The 19,449-nt window shown below is 45.7% G+C and overlaps 3 protein-coding genes across 3 annotated transcripts in view; 2 read left to right on the top strand and 1 right to left on the bottom strand.

Annotated features, from left to right (window-relative positions):
* atxn1l (ataxin 1-like) overlaps positions 1-19,449 on the top strand; it is a 303,220-nt gene that overhangs the window by 162,508 nt on the left and 121,263 nt on the right. The window lies entirely within an intron of this gene.
* adamts7 (a disintegrin-like and metallopeptidase (reprolysin type) with thrombospondin type 1 motif, 7) overlaps positions 1-19,449 on the bottom strand; it is a 75,747-nt gene that overhangs the window by 44,215 nt on the left and 12,083 nt on the right. Inside the window, exons 7-9 of the mRNA XM_083759215.1 lie at positions 13,063-13,146; positions 10,881-11,005; positions 10,407-10,556 (exon numbers count right to left, since the gene is read on the bottom strand). Coding sequence (XP_083615341.1) covers positions 10,407-10,556; positions 10,881-11,005; positions 13,063-13,146 — 359 coding nt within the window. The remainder of the gene's footprint in view (positions 1-10,406; positions 10,557-10,880; positions 11,006-13,062; positions 13,147-19,449) is intronic.
* On the top strand, positions 6,401-9,163 carry LOC310876732 (DNA repair protein complementing XP-C cells homolog; the record flags this gene model as incomplete). The annotated part of the gene is made up of 1 exon (XM_083790357.1): positions 6,401-9,163. One exon carries the CDS (start codon positions 6,401-6,403, stop codon positions 9,161-9,163), a length of 2,763 nt encoding a protein of 920 aa, XP_083646483.1.

Raw genomic sequence — 19,449 nt, 5'->3', positions numbered from 1 at the left:
GGCTGCACTCCTGACTATGGAGGCTGCCTTAAAGGAAAAGCATGAGCTGGAAGCCATGGAGGAACAAATACGGAAAAGAAAGGAATTGCTTGAAGTGCAAAGTCAAATTGCTGCTCAGACAGCCAAGGTGACTGTCCTCAGGAACAGAGGGTCTGACATTGAAAGTAGAGTCACAGATGGAATGAATTCATATCTGTCAAAATCAAAGTCTGTTCTCAACCCCTCTGCTGTGCAATTTGTTCCACAAACCTCAAGCCGTCAATACAGTCTTCCACCAACAGGTGGCAGCAAAGCTGCAAACTCAACTCTATCACATCAGAACCCATACAACCAGTCCAATTCAGCCACAGGAGCTGCCAAAGCCATGCCATTACAGTCTCAGAAGCTGCAGGTGCCATACAGTCTGTTCAATACTGCAGCCACAATGCCAATTGGAACAGGAGCACAGCCCAAGGAAACCATTTCACAAAGAACCAGAACAAAACTATATGCTCCAAATCACAAACCAAGCATGCCTCAAAGGTTTCAGCAGTCATATTCCACTGCATATCCACCACAACAGAACCAAGTCAATGAGGAGGACAAAGACAGCATGCCACAAAGACCTCAACATCTACATCACACTGCATATCCACCACAGCAATCCAACCGACACAGTGAGAACCAAGACAATATTTTCACAATCATGCAAAAGCAAAATGACATCACAGCATTACTAGTGCAACAGCAATCTTCACTATCACTACCCCCCAGGGATATACCGATCTTTGATGGAAACCCTCTCGAGTACAACACGTTTGTTAGAGCCTTTGAACATGGAGTGGAAAGAAAAGCTGCTAGCAACGTGGACTGCTTGTACTACCTAGAGCAGTACACTCGTGGGCAACCTAGAGAGCTGGTGAAGAGCTGTCAACACATGCCATCTGACAGGGGGTATCCGAAGGCCAGGATGCTTTTACATGAACGCTTTGGAAATGAGCAGAAAATAGCCACTGCATATATGGAGAGAGCACTTGGATGGGCACCTGTGAACTCAGAGGACATCAAGGCTTTACAAGCATTTTCATTATTCCTACGCATCTGCTGTAATGCTATGGAGGACATCAGCTACATGTCAGAAATGAATATGCCATCTAACATACGTGCAATAATCATGAAGTTACCATACAAACTTAGAGAAAAATGGAGAAACATTGCTTTTGAGCATCAGGAGAAACGGCACCGGCAAGCAGGTTTCAGTGACTTTGTGAACTTTATGGAGAGACAAGTGGCTATTGCTTCTGACCCACTTTATGGAGACATTCAAGACACATCAGTCTCATTGTCAAAACTCAAGTTTGGAAGTAAAGCATCGCAGGGACGCATACAGGAGCAAGGAAGCAGCTTTGCTACGTCTGTGGCATCTGTTAACTCTGAAAATGAAAAAGAAAGAGACTTACCTGATAAGCCAACAAGAGGATCCTGCCTGATGTGTGAAGAGGGCCACAGATTGGAATTGTGCCCTCAGATGGAGAAGAAGCAGCATTGCGACAAAATTGACTTTCTAAAAAGGAAGGGTGCATGTTTTGGGTGTCTGTCTGTCGGGCACATAAGTTCACAGTGCCACAGTAGGTTGTCGTGCAATATATGTAACCTGAAACACCCTACCATTCTCCATATCCATGCAAAGGAATGGGAAGAAATAAGATCACAACAAGATGAAAACGGAATAAGTCAAGCCACTACTCCCAAGACTTGTGGTCATATAGGGGCCGGAGCACAGGATTGCGTCTTGTCTATTGTGCCTGTAAAGATCAGGGCAAAGAAAGGCAGTACAACTTTACAGACTTATGCGTTCCTAGATCCCGGCAGTTCATCTACTTTCTGTTCTGAGCAACTGATGAGGAAGCTAAATGTGAGAGGAAGGACCACTAGATTCCTAATGAAAACAATGAACCAAGAAAGTTTTGTCAACAGTCATGTCATCTCAGGACTAGAGGTCGCTGCACTAAATGGTGACACCTACATTGAGCTGCCTGATGTATACACCCAAGGAAAGATGCCTGTGACTCGTGATAACATCCCACGGCAAGAAGACTTGTATGCTTGGCCATATCTGAACTCTGTGGAAATTGCTGCTATTGATGCTGAGGTGGAGCTGCTAATTGGAACTAACTCTCCAGAAGCAATAGAGCCATGGGAAGTGATAAACAGCAGGGGTAAAGGACCTTACGCTGTTAGAACTCTATTGGGATGGGTTGTCAACGGACCACTGAGAGGAGGCAATGAGAGTGGGATTAGCTGCCCCACAGTCACAGCCAACCACATATCCATGGCTCGGATAGAGGAATTGCAGATGAAGCAAGACAATCATGACTTCAGTGAGAAATCGACAGAGGACAAGCAACAAATGCCCACACAATATTGCAAGCCCATGCACATTGCTGACACGTCAGCTGAACTCAAGAACGAACATTCCTGCTTGACGTTGCCTTTTGGAGAGGACAATGTTGTCATGCCCAACTACCACCACCCCGCTGAGCAAAGGGTCCTTGCTATAGGAGAAGCCAGAGACATCTCACAAGGGAGGTACGTTGACACAAAAGGGAATCCAGCTGACGAGGCCTCTCATGGGGTGAAATTTGAACACCATCTCACTTGCAGTAGATTGATCCATGGCCCGGAGTTTCTTTCCAAAAGTGAAGAGGAATGGCCTATTTTCTATATTTCTATATTTTTATATTTTCTATATTCTATATTCTCTTTGTGGAAAAGGCTTAAGACCTCAGTTGTGTGTTTTCTCCAGCTGAGGAAGGCATTGCAGCTGTTGAGTCAAAAACGAAAAGAAATGCAAGCTTCTCTTTCCAGCACCGGATTTGAGACAACTCAACATAAGAACAAAGCAGAAGAGGACATGAAGAGGTTCAGGGCCACAATGGGTGGTCACACCTTATGTCCTGAAGATATTGACACAGCTGAAAGTGCCATCATTCAGTACTGCCTAATGGACAAGGTTTGTGATGAAATCACTGCTTTAAAAAGAGGAACATCTGGAGTGAGGAAAAGCAATCACACTCACCAACTTGATCCAGTGCTGAAACAAGGGAGCTTTGTCGCAGGAGACGTCGTCATGGTAGCTGAATCAAATGCGCCTCGTGGATCCTGGCTGTTGGGCAAGGTCCTGCAGACCTTTCCTGACAGACATGGACTCGTGCGGTCTGTGAAAGTCCGGACCAAGTACAACGTCCTGGAGCGACCGATCACAAAGATCTGTCTTCTATTGGAAGCTGAATAGACTGAAACCCATTCTCTACTACTGGGGTTACCAACCCTATTGGATACACGCATGCATACATACATACATGAACTACACGAACATTATGAACTACATGAACATTGAACACTGACGTGGACTATTTATTTGGCTACAATGTTTTGTTTTTGTTGAATTGTTATGTTTTCATACAGTAACAATTAGGGGCCGGAGTGTTGTAGCCAATTTGATCATTTTATTCTGTGATTAATTTGTTGTGAAGTTGCTATGACAACCTGGGAATAGGTGGGTCCAGTCAATCACAGGCACAGCCTACTTGTATGTGTCACAGGTGTACGGCAGCAGGGATTTTGGGAAACGCCACAGGGAAGCCACACAGTTTTTCAACCGTGCGTGTTTTGTTTGTTTTCAGTTGTTTTGAGTTATCCTTTGTTTATTTTGCATCACGAGTTATTGTTTAAGTTTAAGTACCCGGTTTATGTTATGCCTTATCCACCCTGCAAGCAAAATAAAACCTTTTAAATGCACTCAACGAGACGACCTGCTTTACTGTCATCATCACCACGCGTTGGAAAGAGCTTCACACCATATCCCTCACTGGCATCCTTTCTTAGAAAAGTTGCCTTTACAATGACTAAAAGTATGACTAAATATATTGACAATTTCGTCAACAAATAAAAACTAGAACTGCACTCTGTCGAGTGCATACTTGCTTGTTGCACACTAGTAGGCCATAAATGGCCAACTAGTGCGCAAGCAGAGCGCGCATGTAATGTTTTCGCCCGCTGTAAACTGTCAAATCTCAGTATCTCTGTGAACGAACGTTTGAAATGATTAATGTTTAGATGTAATTATTTGCTACCTACTATACATGTAAACATTTAGTATTAAGTATGATTCTAGTTTCTATCTATATAAGAAATACTGTTTTATTGTTGTAGATATATTCTGGATCCCTTTTTTGTTTTTCAAAGACAAATAAATCATTTATATGTGTTGAAAAAAAAAGGTATATAAACTGAAAATGACCATATTTCTTACATACACACCACGTACTCTAGTCCCAGCAGATCAGGCACAATTTGGTAAATTATTTTTTTATTGATTATGTATATAGTATACGTATGACTAGCTCTAAATGATGACGTAAGAAATATATATAGTATATATATAGTATACTGTATAAAGTGTGTAGTTGTAAGTTGATTAGCGGTATTCTGTGGTCACTTTGGTCCAAAAACCGTGACAGCCGTTCCGCCATTTCAGGACCCCCCCAGAAAAACATCAAATCTGTGCCCGTATTGCTGGACCAATGATGACGAAATGACCATATTTCTTACGTCATCATTTAGAGCTAGTCATACACGTATTTCTTACGTCATCATTTAGAGCTAGTCATACACATACACACACATTTGAGGCTTACGCAGAAAAACATCAAATCTGTGTCCGTATTGCTGGATCAATGACGAAATGACCATATTTCTTACGTCATCATTTAGAGCTAGTCATACACGTATTTCTTACGTCATCATTTAGAGCTAGTCATACATCAAATCTGTGCCCGTATTGCTGGACCAATGATGACGAAATGACCATATTTCTTACATACACACCACGTACTCTGGTCCCAGCAGATCAGGCACAATTTGGTAAATTATTTTTTATTGATTATGTATATAGTATACGTATGACTAGCTCTAAATGATGACGTAAGAAATATATATAGTATATATATAGTATATAGGCATATACTATATATGTATACATATATACTCTATACTCTATACTGTATAAAGTGTGTAGTTGTAAGTTGATTAGCGGTATTCTGTGGTCACTTTGGTCCAAAAACCGTGACAGCCGTTCCGCCATTTCAGGACCCCCCCAGAAAAACATCAAATCTGTGCCCGTATTGCTGGACCAATGATGACGAAATGACCATATTTCTTACGTCATCATTTAGAGCTAGTCATACACATACGTGTATGACTAGCTCTAAATGATGACGTAAGAAATACGTGTATGACTAGCTCTAAATGATGACGTAAGAAATATGGTCATTTCGTCATCATTGGTCCAGCAATACGGGCACAGATTTGATGTTTTTCTGGGGGGGTCCTGAAATGGCGGAACGGCTGTCACGACAAATGGACCAGGCCGATCACATTACTTGCGCGCTCTGCTTGCGCAAGTAACTAGACTAAAATGATAGGAATGGAACTAGTGGAGAAGAGATCCAATCTACAGGCATGTAGTTCTGAGCTTGTAGATCTGCTATTTTCGGCATGCAACCAAGCGTAAAATCAGGCATTACGACGCCATCAAGCAAAGGCTAAAATACATTTCAGTCGACTAAATCAACTGTAGATTTAATCGACTAAAATATGACTAAAACTGAATGAAATCTCATTCAAAAGACAAACTAAATAAAAAAAATTCTGTCGAAATGAACACTGTTCCCCACGGCCTGTCACTATGGCTACAGTCGTCATAATGACATCATCACGGTCTATCATAGCCACTCCCACCCATAGCCCTTTTATACACACTCATCCCAGAAACTGTCCTCGCGTGGGACAGACAGACAGACAGGCAGACAGGCAGACAGACAGACAGGCAGACAGGCAGGCAGACAGGCAGGCAGGCAGACAGACAGACAGATAGACAGACAGACAGACATAGCACCAGCAGTTCATAAATCCAGTTCATAAATTCACTGGAGGTCATGACATCACTGGAGGTAATGACATGTCAGGCACCAGAAGGAAATAAACCCTCGAGGAGAGTTCACGAAGGCTATGAAGCGTCAGAATTTGAACACATCATTATTATCTCATCCAGTCAACGTTTCACAACTACCCATGTGTGTCCTGGTAGCCCGTTTGTGTGTATTTATATAATACAAAGCCCTGTGTCTGCTAGTCTGTGTTTAACCAGCTGTCGATTGTGTTAACATGATACTGTATGCTTGGAATCGCTGTCTTATGCCAGAAGACAGTAGGCGGACTGCAACAACCTGGAAACTAACTGCACACACTGGACTGTAAAGAGGCCAACACTCAGTAGCAGCACATTGTAGTGAACAGCCTATAGTCAGGGTTACCAACCAGAACCTGTCCGGAGCCGTAGAGGGGATTATCCTGAAACATGGCCGCTAATGAAGTCACTATTGGGATGAGGAAGCGCGCGCCTAAGCCACGTTCCTCTTCCAAGCCAGCAGGGGTCTCTGCCTCCAGGACCACCACCACAGGGGTCTCTGCCTCCAGGACCACCACCACAGGGGTCTCTGCCTCCAGGACCACCACCACAGGGGTCTCTGCCTCCAGGACCACCACCAGCGAATACTTCGGTTCCTCCCTGAAGGCACGACCGATGACTAACGACGATAACGATGAAGAGGACTTGGATGTGGTCTCTACTAACGAGGAAGACAAGGAGGAGAGTGAGGAGGATGCTTGGGAGGAGGTGGAGGAGCTGCCTGGAGCTCTGGCTCCAGTAGAGCCCGTTCCGTTGTCTCATCCCGTGGAGATCGAGATCGAGACTCCGGACGTCGTGCACAGGAGACAGAGACGGGAGAAGAGGAAGGCGGAGTTCGAGGCGTACCTGAGAAGGGCGGCGAATCGCTACAGCAAGGACCTGCTGGTGGACACGCACAAGGCGCACCTGCTGTGCCTGATAGCCAACGGGATGTTCCGGAACCGCCTCTGCAGCGAGCCAGAACTGCTGGCCGTCGCTATGTCTCTGCTGCCGGCCCGCTTCTGTGACGCGGACACAGAAAGCGTGGACGAGCACTTCCTCTCCGGACTGCTCCGATGGTTCCTCGCCACATTCACCCTGAACCCCGGCCTCCCCTGTGAGGAGGACCCCAGGGGCGGGCTGGAGAGACGGCTGGCCAGCCTGTCGGCCAGGGACCACCAGGAGATGACGCACCTGTTCCTGTTGGTTCTGAGGTCTCTGCGGCTCTCCTGCCGATTGGTTCTCTCCCTGCAGCCCATTTCACTCAAAGCGCCAAAGGGCGAAGGGGCTAGATCCTCCAGCGGCCCCTCGGGACAGAGCCACCCTCCTGGGCAGAACGCCTCCAAAGACAGCCTGCCGTCTGGACCCAGGGTCATCCCTGGCACCAAAAGACGTGCTGCCACTGGCGGGAACCCCGAAGGAGAGAGGTGGGGGAAGAAAGCCAAGGGAGGGAACATGGAAGAGGAAGAAGACGGCAGGGGTGTGACGACAGGCGGACAGAAACCCAAGAAGAGGAAGAACAACGTGACACACCGCAGCGTCGCGCCAGAGGAGGACGGGCTTAGCGAGGGGGAGGAGTTTCAGGTGGCCGGCAAGGAGAGCGAGGAGGAAGAGGGCTGGGCTAAATCAAAGAGGAAGTCGGGCGGGGGAAAGAGTAAAGCCGGGACACGCAACGCAGCGCCAAAGAGCAAGGGTGGAGGAGGTAGGAGACGGAAGAGTGGAGGAGGTAGGAGACAGGAGGCAGAGAATGACGAAGAGTATGACAGCGATCGCGAGGAGGAAGATGAGAGAGTCGAGAGGAGTCAAAGAGCCTGGATAAAGAACGGGTCACCGGGCGGAGCTGCAGACGAGTGGCTGGAGGTCCACGTTCCCACGGCGTCCTCCTGGGTGTGCGTGGACGTGCAGCACGGGGTGGGCCGGCCACACCTCTGCTCCCAGAATGCCACGGCACCGCTCACCTACGTGGTTTCCGTGGACGAGGACGGGCGCTTGAAGGACCTGGGCAGGAAGTACGACCTCGCCTGGATGACCACGTCTTCCCGGAAGAGGCGGGTCGAGGACGGCTGGTGGGAGGAGACTCTGGAGCCACCAGGTGGGGACGGCGACGACGACGACGAGAGGAACAGACGCGAGGACGCCGAGCTCAGCGCCGCGATGCTGGACAGGCCTCTTCCCGCGTCCGTCGCAGACTACAAGAAGCACCCGCTGTACGCCCTGGAGAGACACCTGCTGAAGTACGAGGCCCTCTACCCCCGCACGGCCGACGTGCTCGGCTACTGCAGGGGGGAGCCGGTGTACTCGCGGGACCGCGTGCATGCTCTGCACTCCAGAGACGCCTGGATGAAGGAGGCGCGCGCCGTCCGGGAGGGAGAGGAGCCGTACAAGATGGTAAAGGGATCCTCCAACCGTTCCCGTAAGGCCAGGACGGCGTCGGAGGAAAAGCAGGAGGAAAAGAAGGACCTGCCTCTGTACGGAGACTGGCAGACGGAAGACTACCAACCTCCCGTAGCGCTGGACGGGAAGGTTCCCCGTAACGACTACGGTAACGTCTACCTGTTCAAGCCGCGCATGCTGCCGCTGGGCTGCGTTCACCTGCGGCTGCCCGGCTTGCACCGCGTCGCCAGGAAACTGGACCTGGACACGGCGCCGGCCGTCACGGGCTTCGACTTCCATGGAGGATACTCGCACGCCGTGACCGACGGCTACGTGGTCTGCGAGGAGCACGAGGAGGTGCTCAGAGCGGCCTGGCTGGAGGAGCAGGAGATACAGAGACGGAGGGAGATAGAGAAGCAACGGAAGAGGGCGCTCTGCAACTGGACTCTCCTGGTCAGAGGCCTTCTGGTCAGAGAGAGACTCAGGCGGAGATATGGTGACCAGAAGAACCAGCTGCCCGGGGGGCAAGGAACCTCCGGTCAGACTCACACCCGAGGTGGAGAGGGGGCAGACGGGCTGACGTTGGATGACGATGACGAGGGTGAAAGTGGAGGTCCCGGAACCAAGACGGCGGCAGAGACTCTGGCCATGTCCTGGCCTCAGAACAGACAGGACCAACGGGACAGGAACGCAGATGTACCCAGGAAGAAACCGAGCAGACGAGAGGAGAGAGGGCAGCAGAAACACCTCTGCCCCTTTGAGAGAGAAGAGAGGGCAGCAGACACACCTCTGCCCCTTTGAGAGAGAAGAGAGGGAAATAAAACACCTCTGCCCCTTTGAGAGAGAAGAGAGGGCAGCAGACACACCTCTGCCCCTTTGAGAGAGAAGAGAGGGAAATAAAACACCTCTGCCCCTTTGATAAAGTGTGATGTTGGGAAGTCAGTATAGGCAGCAGCTTGTGTTCAGATGCTCACCAGACTCCAGTTAATCCTACATGATGTTTATTATGGGACAATATGGCAAAAACATAAACCGCACCTTAAAAACTGGGAAGCTAGTCAGGGCGGGGCTAATTAACATATTTACTGCCACGGACCACTTTGACCACTTTTTTTTAACCACCGTCTGGATGGCTCTCCGGTTTCTAGGCGATCAATAAACAGGAAATAACCACCTTCACTTCAATGTTTTAAAACCCGTTTATCTCAGATTCTGTTCCCAGATTGTGAACAAGCTTTATTTACCCACTCATAAGTAACAAGTTGCTGGTCGTGGTTACAAAATATACATTTCGAGTGAATTATAAAACAAATCGTGGCTAACATAGCCTAGCCGTTTTTACTTCCTGTTCTAGGCCCATGAGTTGTTGGTCTTCAAAATAAAAGCTGTCTCTGAAAAGACTTGGCAACAGAAGAAGAACAGTGGGCAAAATGAATGTGTCAGTGTCAAAACATTTTTCCAACACAAAAATAATCTTTTCACAGTCGTCAGGCAGTTGTGTTCATAAAGATAGCCTGATGAAGGCCGAAACGTTGCTATGTTTCCCTGTTAAAAGTTTCTTTCACTGCATTTGAAGACAGTGGGCCTGATTCATTAAGCTGTTTGCACCCATATTTTGGGTGCGAAACATCCCACGTTAGTGGTCTGATTCAGTAATCCTTTTTTGTCTGTGAATTTTGCGGAGGGAGGACCGCTCTTTCTGAAGTCTGCTCGGATGCAGCCTTAGGCTACATGGGACCAAAACGTGCTGTATGTCATTAGAATGCCTTATTCTAGACTACCAACTAACGTGGGAAGTTTGGAAATGGGTGTAAACAACTTAGTGAATCATTTTGCGGGTGTTTGTTCTTCTTCATTATGTTGGGCACTTAACTTAACCCTCTCCTACGCACCTGTCGCCTGTAGGTGTGCAATTTTGCTTTTTGTTGACAGTTGTCAGGCAAAAAGGACTATTACAAATAACTCCTTAATACTTTCCGAAATTAATTCAGCTGTTAGTTTAGTAAAAACGAATAGATTCAGGTGAACATGGACCAGTTCTTACTTGTGTCCCAGTTCGTGTGCGACGGTGAAGGCCAGCGGCAGACCCGTGTCCTCGCTGATGCTACAGCTCCGGTGGGGCTGACACATCCCTGCCACGTGGGACAGTCCCAGCGTCTCACACGGTGTGTTGATGGACGCACAGATGTCCTTTCTGAGAGTGAGAGAGGGTAGGGTTAGGTTGAAGGACAGATGTCCCTTCTGAGAGCGAGAGGGTAGGGTTAGGTTGAAGGACAGATGTCTTTTCTGTCAATGAGAGGGAGCTAGTGGCTAGCATGCTGTTGGTAGAGCTAATGGCTAGCATGTTGTTGGTAGAGCTAATGGCTAGCATGTTGTTGGTAGAGCTAATGACTAGCATGTTGTTGGTAGAGCTAATGGCTAGAATGTTGTTGGTAGAAATAATGACTAGCATGTTGTTGTTAGAGATAATGACTAGCATGTTGTTGGTAGAGCTAATGGCTAGCATGTTGTTGTTTACCTGGTGAGCAGAACAGCCACATCGTGGTGGATGGGGTGCTCGTCTCCCTTCATGTTGAGACGTTTCTGCCACTTACAGAAACTGTTCAAGCTGTTGTCAGCGTGGTGCGTGATCTTCAGATCCTCCTGATGTCACACAAACAACATATCATGTCAGCGGGGTGTGTGTCAGAACATCATATCAAACACACAATAGGCCAAATACCAACAAGACATGGCTGTACAACTATTCACACATTAGTTCGAGGGATATTTCACTTTAAAAAAATATCTCAGGCTTACGTGAACGGGAGGCATACTATGATCCGACGGAGCATTGGTTCGAAGGAGCATTGGTCCGAGGTGCGTTGGGGGTCGGGAGAGGGTTGGGGTTAGGTTTAGGTGTGCTGCCCCGGGGGAGGTTAGGGTGAGGGTTTGAGGTAGGTTGTCGTTCGGACCAATGCTCCGTCGGACCAAACACGTGAACCCTACGTGAACACCCCAGATAGTTTTAAAGTTGCTCAGTTGCTCATTATTTAGATTTTAAATCCCATTTTAGCTTCCCCACTAGGGTGGCCAGACGTCCGGTTTTAGACCCACCTGTCCTCCTCCCACCTCAACCTCTGGCCGGACACATAATTGTCCGGTTTTTTGTGATATACAGTGCTTGTGTAATTTACTGTCATTTACGTCGTCTGCCTGGGTATTAAAATCTCCGCAGCGCTGCTCAGCTCCGCCTCCGCAGCGAGCCGGCCACACTGTCTTAAAAAGAGAGAGGCTAGTGGAGACGTTCAGAGTGTTGCCATGTCCGCTTAATTATAAGCGACTTTAGGCTTGTTTTATATAGGCTACTAAGCCTAGTCAGGCTTCTTTTGGGCTTGTTTTCATAGACATGGTTGCTTGGTTCTCTTCCAAAACTGGGCAACACTGCCAGTGGGATGGTCGGTTTGTTTGTTGTGCTCTCACAATCACTTTAGTATAGTTAATGCAGAGATAAACAAACCAAATATGCCGAAATGAAAAACTACATTTAATGAGCAATGGAGCAAGGAACTCGACATCATAAAGAAAGGGAGGCTGTGTGAACATATAGGCTACTGGCATCATTCTATGTCCCACACCGATGACCATAAAACTGTATAAAAAAAACCACAAGAAAGAGATTAAACATAAAACATATCTAAACATGAAATAAAATAAATTGATTCTAAAATGAATGGCCTTTGTGGTACCCTATAATTTAAAAAGGTTAATTTAATTAGCAAATATATGTTCTCTGTGGACATAATGCTGGAGATGATGGTGGTGAAAATCAGGTGCAATAGTAGTAGTAATAATAATAATATATGGGGGGGGGGGGGGGGGGGGGATCTGGGAGGGGGGGGGGGGGGTCGGGGGAGCGAGCCCAGCAAAAGTGTCCTCCTTTCTGAGGTCTTGCAGATGGCCACCCTATTCCCCACCCACTTCCTATACAAACTCATTGTAACTTCAAACTTTTAACCATGTTAGATTCATCGACTGTCCTTGGCTTCAACTGTCCCGTTTTTCTGGTGACTTTTCTGGACAGAAAAACAGACAAAACACGGACACGTTGTGTACACGTTGTGGACACGTTGTGTACACGTTGTGGACACGTTGAGGACACGTTGTGTACACGTTGTGGACACGTTGAGGACACACTAAGGAAGGCTTGACGCCGAAGCGCGCCCATGTTTTGCCTTTTTGTCCGTGCTGCACAATGCAATAAATAAATGTACCTTGAATCTTTTACAGTGATTATTCGTGAGCCGTGCACCCGGTAATCTGCATTTTTGGACTGAGAGTGCTTGTTTTCATTTCATCTTGGAGCCGAGCCTGGGGCTCATCCTGCAGTCAGCAGGTTGTAGTACTGGGTTGTAGTAAGTCCTTTAGTATTTGTAACAACAGCCTAGCCATCTTGACGTTTCGGTCATTAGACCTTCATCATAACTAGTGTTCTTGTAAAAGGAAAACATTAAACCCAAAGCCATGCCCTTGCTAAACGAGTACCCAGTGGCCACAGTTCAGGAACAGTTCAGATCATAGTTAATGCGCTATAGGAAAGCTCAATGTTGTGATCTTCATCTTTTACACCATAGAACTTTATATCACACCTATATCATAGCGTCATAAGTAACATATGAGGCACACACGCGACAACAAACAATTAAATTAAATCTAGTCACCTCGTCTTTCTCCAGTATGATGAGACGGACCACTGCGATGTTGATCGCATTTCCAATACTGGCATCCCGAAAGAGTCCCGACACCTGTTGACACACATGACAGAATAATACTACTGACACCTGTATGACATCATTAATACTGATACCTGTAACACACATGACATAATAATACTACTGACACCTGTATGACATAATGAATACTGATACCTGTAACACACATGATATAATAATACTACCGACACCTGTATCACATAATTAATACACACATGACATAATACTGAAACTGGGGGTGGGGGGATGTCATTCTTAATCCCATGGGAGTAACTATGTTTTGGTAATGTGACAAAGACAACAACAGATCCATGAATGTAAGTCTCCATGGGGTGAGTCATTGATAGGGGAAACAAGTCATTTTTGGGGTTGAACCTTTAAGTCTGAAGGAGTTAAGGTGACTGTACTGTGTAAACAATTAACCTATTGTTATGTTACACGTTACTCAAGTACTGTACTCCAGCATAATGCATGCCTAAAGTCAGCCTCTGATTGGGCAACACAGCAGCGTGGGCGGGACAGCCAGACTGTACAGGAAGTAAATAAACCTAACGCGCGTGACAGAGAGTCTTCGGCTACGGCACGGATACATGCGCACGTGCATGTGTGTGTGTGTGCGTGCGTGTGCCTGCATACGTGTGTGTTTAAGTGTGAGTGTGTGTGCGTTGCTCCCTCTGAAAGGGACAGATTTATAGCTTCATAGCCTTCCAGATGTGGAGCGACGGGTGTTCGTCGCTCCAAGTTCCCGCTCTGATATTTTTAGAAACCCACTCCCCGCTTTCATTTTTATAAACCCACTTTCTAAACGCTTTCTAAACGGTATTCATGATACCTCTGTACATCCTGACAGGCCCACCAGACATCCCAATAGTTCCGAGGTGGGTTTTTCTAAGACAGAAGATCCTAATAAATGTACTGTATATAGGCCTACAGAGACCAGATTTATTACAGAACCGCCCCCGACTGCCATGCGTTACATAGACCTGACAAACGTAATAATTACAATCGCTATTACAATTGTGATTTTGTTAGACGCTCTTATCATCATACAATCATCATACATCAGCACATGACGGCTAATCACCTGTGGCGTCCTCAAATTTCTGTCCTCACTCTTTATCCTCACATTGTTCAGCCAATCAGATCATCGCTATGGGGTGCTCAGCCAATCAAATCCTCGCTACGGGGTGCTCGGCCAATCAAATCATCGCAATGGGGTACACACAAACACACAAAGCTGGGCAAAGCCCCCCCCTTCTTATGTTGTGCTGCTGTAATCTGATCCTAGGTCAGCCTATCATCATACGACACAGAAGTCATACAGAATAACCGACATCATGCTTTCCTCTGTGAGAGAGGAATGCTTGGGGGTCAAAGGTGAAGACCCACCGGCATACGTGCCGGCCTGGGGTCAGCTCTAAGTACTGGTCTGGGGTCAGCCGCTTCACATCATAAAGAGTGTGCAGCATAGACTGTAAAAAAATATGGACAAAGCGTTCCCCGGGTCTAACATGGACGTAAAATGAAGCCTGTTATTCCTGCACTGTAAGTCGCCATCTTTCTAGATCCGTTTGGGCCCAGCTGGCCATTGGCTGGCTCCGTTTTGGCCCAGCTGGCCATTGGCTGGCCCAAACACGAGGCGGGACTTCCCCCCTTCTTCTCCGTTGGTTTTTATTTTGACTCGAGTGGGAGGGGAATCGCGATCATAGACTGTAACAGTAGCCACGCCCCTCAGAACATGCGCGACTTTATGGTCATTTTTTTAATAAATGGGACCATAATTTTCCAAAAAGAATATTATGACATTAGAAATTATACTTTAAACTAGTGACTGGAAGCAGAAAGTATTCATGACCATGTTTATTAAGGTAATACAGTCTAGGTGAAGTTGGGCCCAAATACATGGACTTCTATGGGGCTATGGGTTGGCTGCTGCATGCGCGCAGCAGGTCGGGGGTAAAAGAAACCGATTGCATTAGATGTACGTAAGTGTGGTCACAGCACTGACGTGTTAAAAATGCATGCCATAAAACGTTCCTCCCCGTTGAGGGTGGATGTTTATACTGTGATCTCTCTCTCTCTCTTGAAATATAGAGCTTGGTTTATGTTGTGTCATAACACATGTGTGTAAACAAAAATAGCGATTCTCAAAGCATTTCTCTCCCAATAAACTCCACCTCCAGTCACGGAGGGAGCGCTCCCTACGATCACGGCTGCTTGATCAGGGGCAGCTGTAGCCCCTCACGGGCCGCCGTTAGAAATTATGACAGGCAATTCCTGCTGTCAAAATATGACCCCCCCAGTCAAAAAACACTTTGTTTGAAATAGACACTCATGCTTTCCAAGGTGTGATTTGGGGTCCTAAGGATGAATACAAAATTAATATCAAAAGGGGGGGTAACTACCTGTCTGTGGGGAGTGTTGGCTGGAAGGAGGAGTAGGACTAAGGCCCTATATGTCCTCTCTGGGGTGGGGGGGTAACTACCTGTCAGTGGGGAGTGTTGGCTGATGAATGAATATCAACCTCCTAATACAACCCAATACTGGGGGGTCAAATTATGACAGGCAATTCCTGTCCAATTCCTGTCCATTCCAGTCATTTTTGAGAAATCGTGAAAATACGGCACAAACGTTTTTTAACCAATTACATACAATTGGAGGTCCTTGACATGAAAATATTTGAGAACCACTGACATAGAAACATGAGGTTTTTCAGAAAACTGACAGGATTTAGAAGACATTTATAGAATCCTTTCTCAGGTCTAAATGGGTTAAAAATGTTGCATTATGTACTGTCCTCAGAGCATGTCCAATTAACTCTACAATGTGTCAATTCAATTTCAAAACTACTTTGAAGGTTTATCAAGAGCAACAATCACAGATACTATTCATTCCTTTTACGTCTGACCCAGTCTGACCCAGTCATTCAAATGCAATGAAGTTCATAAAATGCAATGAATTAACGGCCCTTTCTTTCCAAAGTTCAGCTAATGCCGGCAACATTTCTTCCAATCTTCTCAAACCCACAGTTATGCATAATACGTTCCATAATAAATACAATACAGTACAGTGACTCATACGACATGAAAGAAGCTTAATTCATTCAACAATACATTTCTTCTCACCACTTCAATGTCCTCGCGGTCAAACGCCATTCAGTTTTCTTTTCCACATGACACGGTCTACTCTACAGCCACAATGCAGACGGAACATCTCTGGCACGATGCATGAAGGAGATCATTCATCGATGCCTGTGGGCCACTGACCTGATGCAGACCACTGAGTTAATGGCAGGATGGCAACTAGCCGCAATTTGCCATCGACAGCCCATACATCCAAACAGAAAGGTCTGTATGTTGTTGAGTTTGACGTTGTTTAATACAATCAGACAGTGATTGTATTAAACAACGTCAAACTCAACAACATACAGTAGGCTACATCCAAACAGAAAGGTCCTATCTGATTGTATTAAACAACGTCAAACACAACGAAAAGCTTGAATTATCCTTTTTCTATCTCCAAAGTGTTTGTTTCATAAAGATCCACCGTAGACATGTTATGAGCTACTTTCTGTCAATACATTCCTTGCAGGTGTCAGAGTTTGGAATAGCTCGCTTTCAGTAAAGCATTATGTGCCAATTCAAAACAGGTGACTATACGCATGGGCCGTTGGGTGATATTCAACAAGCACTCCCAAACTCCAATTAGATTCATTAACCGAACTGGTTTAATTTAACAAATTAAACTCTGATTAGTGAGAACGAATTACAGTATATGAAGATAGGTTGGAAAGGGGTGAAGTCGTCCTTTAATTACTTTGCCGTGAAGGCCTAGAGGGCCGCCCGTCGAAAATAGCAGATCTACACGCTTGCAACAGTTGTGCCCATGTAACAGTTGTGCCCATGTTGTAATCTTGTAGATCTGCCATTTTCAGTGTACGGGCCCGTTGTACGATGACGTGTACATTTGGTTGTGTATTGCCAGTGTCGGGTTGACTGTCATAAAAATCAGTGGTTTTCAACACTTTGTTTCAAGGCCCATTATGTACTGGGCATTTGATGAGATTTACTGTATAGCCTCTTAGACCCAAAACTAAAGAATATTTTGTTGGTCTTTCTGCTCGCCAACTCGCCGAGCTCTTGTCTCACTGACAAACGTGTAGCGTTTATGCAAATGTAGAATTGTAAAACAATTCTCAGGATATTCTTTTCAGGACTAAAGCTATATCACAACTAGGAGAGGAATGGAAGCTGAAGGGGAGAGTAGTCAAACAAACATCCAAGTTTCCTTTTTTACAGACGTCATTTTCAAGGACAAAGTAATAAATCTGACCCACTGGAAAAGTGGCAGCGAACTCACATTCCAAATCACATTGAGTTTTAACCTCTTAAACCCCAGGGGGGTCCAGGAGGGAAAATCAAAAATATCGGAGTTGGAACCCGAGACCTTGACCAGCCCCATTTAGCCGCTGAGAGCTGTTCATGAGGTGGACAGCCACTATATATCCCCAGGTTGGCAGAGGAAGTGTAGAGCCCAGGATTACATTATATAATTGACACAGGGTGAAAAAAATGGGTTGCAAAATTGTGGGATAAAAAATTAAATAAAACAACAACTGATGAGCTTGATGTCTGGGACGATGACACCCTTCATCATTGTTCACACATCGTGTATGACAAAGAAATGCTTTCCCTTGCGGAGAGCTGTATAAGACACATTTTTCCTTCCAATTGTTCTAAACTCAAAGACGTTGCCAAAACAGAACGGTCAAAGGATATGGAACAGAATGGCCGCTTCCTCCACGTATTATTGTCTCAGTGTCGAGTGAGTTCAACTATAACCTTCATTATGATGACTGCATTTCCCTTCCTTAAATCCTGTCCTTGAGCCACATGTCAGCAGCTGTGCATGGCCGCTGGCCAGACACGCTCGCTGGTGTTTTCACTTGCTAAGTGCTAACAGAGCCGCGCAGCGCGGCAGCTTCCCCCGAGAGGAGCTGTTGTTTGTCTTTTGGAACAAGAATCAAGAGAGGAGCAACGATGGGCTTCAGTCCAGGAAATGGAACATGATGATGTCACTGTGCTACCGTACCAAACATGACCTCACATAGCTTAGTATTGTACCAAACATGACCTCATATAGGCTAGTATTGTATAAAACATGACCTCACATAGCTTAGTATTGTACCAAACATGACCTCATATAGCTTAGTATTGTATCAAACATGACCTCATATAGCCTAGTATTGTATCAAACATGACCTCATATAGCCTAGTATTGTATAAAACATGACCTCACATAGCTTAGTATTGTATCAAACATGACCTCATATAGCCTAGTATTGTATAAAACATGACCTCACATAGCTTAGTATTGTACCAAACATGACCTCATATAGCCTAGTATTGTATCAAACATGACCTCATATAGCTTAGTATTGTACCAAACATGACCTCATATAGCCTAGTATTGTATCAAACATGACCTCATATAGCCTAGTATTGTACCAAACATGACCTCATATAGCCTAGTATTGTATCAAACATGACCTCATATAGCTTAGTATTGTACCAAACATGACCTCATATAGCCTAGTATTGTATAAAACATGACCTCACATAGCCTAGTATTGTACCAAACATGACCTCATATAGTCTAGTATTGTATAAAACATGACCTCATATAGTCTAGTATTGTATAAAACATGACCTCATATAGCCTAGTATTGTATAAAACATGACCTCATTGCGAACGCAGTGAGCCACTTACTATGACAGCAAGGGCTGAATGTCTGTGTGTGTGTGTGTGTGTGTGTGTGTGTGTGTCACGCTGTTACACCACCCGCCCGCCACCAGAGGGCGCAGCTGTAGCACACGCACACACACAGGGCGCAGCTGTAGCACACACACACACACACACACACACACACACAACCACACACACACGAGCTGCGTTCGCTTCCCGCGTTTGCGCGTCTTACTTGTATAGTCTAGTATTGTATAAAACATGACCTCATATAGTCTAGTATTGTATAAAACATGACCTCATATAGTCTATTATTGTATAAAACATGACCTCATATAGCTTAGTATTGTATAAAACATGACCTCATATAGTCTATTATTGTATAAAACATGACCTCATATAGTCTATTATTGTATAAAACATGACCTCATATAGCCTAGTATTGTATAAAACATGACCTCATATAGTCTAGTATTGTATAAGACATGACCTCATATAGCCTAGTATTGTATAAAACATGACCTCATATAGTCTAGTATTGTATAAAACATGACCTCATATAGTCTATTATTGTATAAAACATGACCTCAT

This window comes from Protomyctophum parallelum (assembly GCF_964188405.1).
Source record: "Protomyctophum parallelum genome assembly, chromosome: 2".
Taxonomy (NCBI): Eukaryota; Metazoa; Chordata; class Actinopteri; order Myctophiformes; family Myctophidae; genus Protomyctophum; species Protomyctophum parallelum.
The sequence above is the reverse complement of the archived record's forward strand: the minus strand, read 5'-3'. Positions and strand labels throughout refer to the sequence as shown.